Here is a 4,798-nt window from a genome sequence, read left to right as displayed (position 1 = left end):
CCCTTGTTCTCTGTGGAGAACATCAGTGGTATGACAGCAGCACCTGTATGTTAACCATCAAAACTAGATCAGGAAGTAAGCCCTTGGAGACACATTAACTCACTCTACATTAGCAAGAGCTAAGTTTCTTAACAGGGTTTGGCTGAAACATGAGACAATTTTCCATACAGCCTCAGTAACACCATTATGCTGTTATGAACAGCAGAAGAATCAATTGAATGCGTTAAGTCTCATTCAAGCTGCAACGTGCCTTTTAGAAAGGTGCTTAAATGCTCAAATGACTCAATTTAATAAATAAATTTAAGCTGAACACTGCTAGTGCTATGTGCGTTAACACTGCTTCACATTCTTTCAAAGTAAGTATATCGGACCTGGGAATACCTACAGTACCATACTGTATTACCTCTAACCTTTGGTCACAGTCCTGTTATATTTGAAACATACAGCTCTTCAGGATTTGCTAATAAAATTTAGCAAGAAAATGTGAGTGTGTCCTCACTAGCATTTTCCTCCAATATCCCATCTACAAGCAAATACAGGATTCTTCATAACTTCAAAAAAAATCACTCGTACCTTTAAAGTAACATCTAGCTTTAACACATTTAGGCATTCAGTAACACCTAACTGCAATTGATAAAAAACCAAATATAATATGGCTAAGATTAGGCTCCACTACCAGTCAGATAAGTATGCACCATCAGAGTACGCTTTTGGAGAGATGGAATGCAATGAGGAAGAGTTTTTATTCAGTTAAAATTAGTCTTCCGTAAATTCTTATTAGGGATTTCTATAGCACTGACTTGCAGAGGCCAGGACCCACCAACAATTCCTGCTTGGAGAGCTACGCCCATTACAACTGCTAGATCAGGATCTACAGAGGTGTTAGGCTCCTTTCCAAAGAAATCCTGAATAACTTTGCGTATTTGAGGAATCCGCGTGGAGCCTCCAACTAGGACAATTTCATCCACTTCCGCTTTGTGTAGGTGGCCTTCCTTCAACACCTGTTCAATGGGCACAAGAATCTTCTCAAAAAGGTCCTCATTTAACATCTCAAATAGCTTCCTAGAGATTTCTGTTTCAAACACAACCTGGACAAAGTTGTTCTCTACTTTTGAAGTATCTTCAAGATTTGTCAGATCTTTTGTTTTTTGTGAAGGCTTCCCTGGTGGCAAAGTGTTTGCTTTTACCTCACTTTCTGGAAGTTTTTTTCTAAGCGTCCTTTCTGGCATAGTCAACGACACCCTTAGCGTAGCTGCCTCATGAACAGTCAAATTTAGTTTAACTGCTTCCACAGCCTGTCTGAGGCGATGTATTTCTTCTTTTCTTGTTGGCAGAGAACCATACATTTGATGGAGCTGATCATATAAATACAGCATCAACCTCTGATTAAAATCTTGTCCTCCAAGTTTGTTGTTACCTGAAACATCAGAAAAGAAGGCATCAGACACATCACCTTCAAAGCTTCAGAAAGCAGCAGGCATCTTCCCTTTTACTGGGAGATAGTTCTCAAGGGCCAGAACAATGATACTAGGACCATAAGCATAGTGCAAGAGCTCATAGAGCTGGGAAAATAGAAATAATTGTTGTCTACTGAAGAACGCATGGATAGTAATTTCCAGCTTCTTATTGAGCAAGTGTTCTAGAATTTATCCCCCTCAATGTTTTTCCTTCTGGAAATGCTCTGTTACACTGTAACAGAAAAAAGCAGTGGTCATTAACTCAGAGGTATTTTCTATAGAATAAAATCTGAAACAATAAATTTCTAGCTGGAACCCTGTAACTGAAGTGCAATGTGTCACAAAAAAATGTCCAGCTAAAATTCCCAGTTTCAAATTTCTCTCTGCCCAGAATAGATTTTTCTCTTAGCACTTGCACAGTACAGCTTAATAGGAATCATTGTTTTCAAGTTATTCAACATCTTCATGCACCCACACAAAAAACTACATGCTTCTGAAGTATACGTATATACCCTGCCAAAAGTGGAAGAAAGGGATAAAAAGCATGCAGTGAATTTCAAGCTCTATTAACAGGTGAATCTTACATTAGCCTTCAGAGAAAAAGGAAAAAAGTATGATATATGACCAATTTCTACTGAAAGAAATTTGCTTGCAGCAAATTTCCAAAACCTTTCAAACAATTGTTCATGCTTCCCATTGAACAGAGTTAAAAAAAAAATGGCCTGCAGATTTTCATCTGTGTTGAACAATACTCTTAAAGTTTCCACTGTTTTGTTTTGACTGAAAATGGGAATTCACTTAGTGGACCTTCATCTAAATAAACCAGAATGAAGCTGCTGAATATTTCTTGCTGTTCCACTCTCACTGGACTCAGCAGCAGCTCACATCAAGCCTTGATCATTCAAGGCAATGCAGACAGTTTGTACTGAGTCTCAGGCCTGTCTGAATTCAGGTCATCTGAAAACCAGTTGTGTATTCGTACAGTTTTACTAAACATTGCTGCTGGAACTCTTCGCCAAGTGATGAATCACTTTGGCATACACGTATTACAAAACTTACTTCTGGGTTAACAGCATACGCATTCCCAAACCCTGCCCAACTAAGCTGGAGCCAAACACAAGGCAAGGATGCTCTAAAGCACTGGTCAATGTTTTGGTAAGTATTTCCAGCTTGGACAAAGGTAACTGAAAGATTTGTTACACCCCTAGCCCCCAAAAGTCCATTCAAAGTAATTGTAATATGCACCAGCACTTTTACTAGTGGGCAAAAAAGTTAACAGCCATGGATAAAATGAAACCACAACCTTTGCCTTTGAGTCAGACAAAACCTGTGAATTTATCTTAATTGTTGAAACCAGTCACAAACCTAATTTTGCACGAAAGGCAGCTGAGGACACTTTCGGAGAACACTTTGCGACAAGGCTGGTATGTTTTTAAAAGCCCCTCCCTCCAATGGTGACTTCAGGTGCACCTTTCCTTTCCCCCCCACTCCTTGAGAAAGTAAAGCATTTTTCTCACCTGCCATGGCTCGTGTGAGGAACATCCCTCCCTGCTTGTTCAACAGAGACACATCCAAAGTTCCTCCACCCAAATCCACCACCAGGACATTAAACACATCAGCTTTGTGGAGTCCATAAGCCATAGCTGCAGCTGTGGGTTCATTAATTACTCGCAAAATTTCTAGCCCTACAAAAAGCAAACATAGCAAGCAACCTCAGAAAACTGCAGTTCTCACATCATGATGACATTTACCATTAGTTTGTTTTTTGTGGGGTTGAGTTTGTTTTTTTTTTTTTAACCAAACTCACCTTAAGTAAAATGTCAGATCTAAAGGAAATAGTTTTCTAAGTAATACTCAGTGAACTCTTTTCCTTATTTAAGCCTAAAGTAATACTACTTCAGCATCAGGGTGAAGTCATAAACCATGATTTCCCCAAACACACTTCTTCCAGAGAAACCTTGTTAGGGAGATTTATTTCACATGTTCCATTTCTGTTTAAATTATTATCCAAAGGTCCTCTGTATAGTCTCTCTATTTGGAGATTACCAAAAAGAATATTTTCCCTGAAGTAAAACTTATTTCTTCTCGCCATCTATGTTTGCATTAGTCAGCTGCACCTGTCAGTACCCAAGAGCTCTCTGCTGTTCCACGGTCTGTAAAAAAATAAAAATCCATTCTAAGGTTCTCTGTCACTGATTCACTATTTCTATATCCTCCCCAAAGACTTTACTGTTAGTAAAACAGACCTAAAGATAATTTTAAGGCTTCAGAGAAAAATGCTGGAATAAAGAGGCATCACCTGCAAGGTTAGCTGCCTTAACGGTACAATTCCGTTGCCTTTCATCAAACTCTGCAGGCACAGAGATGACTGCCTTTGAAATGGGGATGCCAAGACAGCCTTCTGCCATTCTCTTCAATTTCAGTAGCAGCTGAGAGCCAATATACTCTGGAGTGATGTGAGAAGTTTCATTAGTTGTCACAGAAAATTCAGCTGATCCATTGTTGTTAAAAATCTAGGAGGAAAAAGCAACACAATCCACAAGCAAGAAGTCTTTTTCTTACCCTCTCCCACCCTGCTCCTGCCAAATGTTTTATTCACATATAGTCTGTTTACTCTGGAAAAATATGAATGTGCTTTTGCCACTTCCTGAATCACTTTTACTCCTTGACTACGAGTATCATGTAAAAGGGGTCAGAGTATACCCAAATCAGTGGCAGCCACTGTGCCCAGGTAAGACACATTAAAAAAAAAGTTAAGACCTAGTAACTGTGTAATCAACTTCAACACCACATTCAAAGATAAAAGTAATGCTTTTTAATCATTAGGTTTACCCTACTGATAAAGCTTCTTAGATTTTTGCTTCCTTTCAGAAAGAAGAACAGGTAGGTACTGGAACAGCTTAACAAGTTGCCCTAGTTTCAGCTGGGACAGAGTTATTTTTCTTCACAGTAGCTAGTGAGAGGCTATGTTTTGGACTTGTGCTGAGGAGAAGGCTGATAACATACTGATGTTTATAGTTGCTGCCAGGACAGTCAAGGGCTTTTCAGCTTCTCTATTATGCCAGTGTCTGCAGGTGCAGGAGATGCTGGGAGGGAGCACAGCCCCAGTTACTAGCCTAGGAATCAACCTTAGGTTTAGGACTGAGACCCAAACTGGCCAGTGGTCTATTCCATATCATGCACGTCATGCCCAGTTTATAGATGAGGCCCCTGTCCGGAAGCACTCTCTCTGGGTTGTCTCTCTCTGTGGGTCACCCCTCTCTTAGGGTCATCTCGCTTGCTCAGTCAGCTCTCACTCTCTCGGGCACTTGAGCTCTTATCTCCTTTCCGGGATTGTGGTT

The 4,798-nt window shown here is 40.0% G+C and overlaps 1 protein-coding gene across 1 annotated transcript; it reads right to left on the bottom strand.

Annotated features, from left to right (window-relative positions):
- Nucleotides 1-746: 746 nt before the first annotated feature.
- On the bottom strand, nt 747-3,970 carry HSPA13 (heat shock protein 70kDa family, member 13; the record flags this gene model as incomplete). Its single annotated transcript, XM_010073824.1, has 3 exons — nt 747-1,417; nt 2,975-3,142; nt 3,757-3,970. Coding segments are annotated over 3 exons (1,053 nt in total), but the record flags the coding sequence as incomplete, so codon positions are not given.
- Between the last annotated feature and the right edge of the window lie 828 nt (nt 3,971-4,798).

The sequence above is a fragment of the Pterocles gutturalis genome, unplaced genomic scaffold, assembly GCF_000699245.1.
Source record: "Pterocles gutturalis isolate BGI_N339 unplaced genomic scaffold, ASM69924v1 scaffold43232, whole genome shotgun sequence".
Taxonomy (NCBI): domain Eukaryota; kingdom Metazoa; phylum Chordata; class Aves; order Pterocliformes; family Pteroclidae; genus Pterocles; species Pterocles gutturalis.
This window is presented reverse-complemented; position numbering and strand designations above follow the sequence as displayed.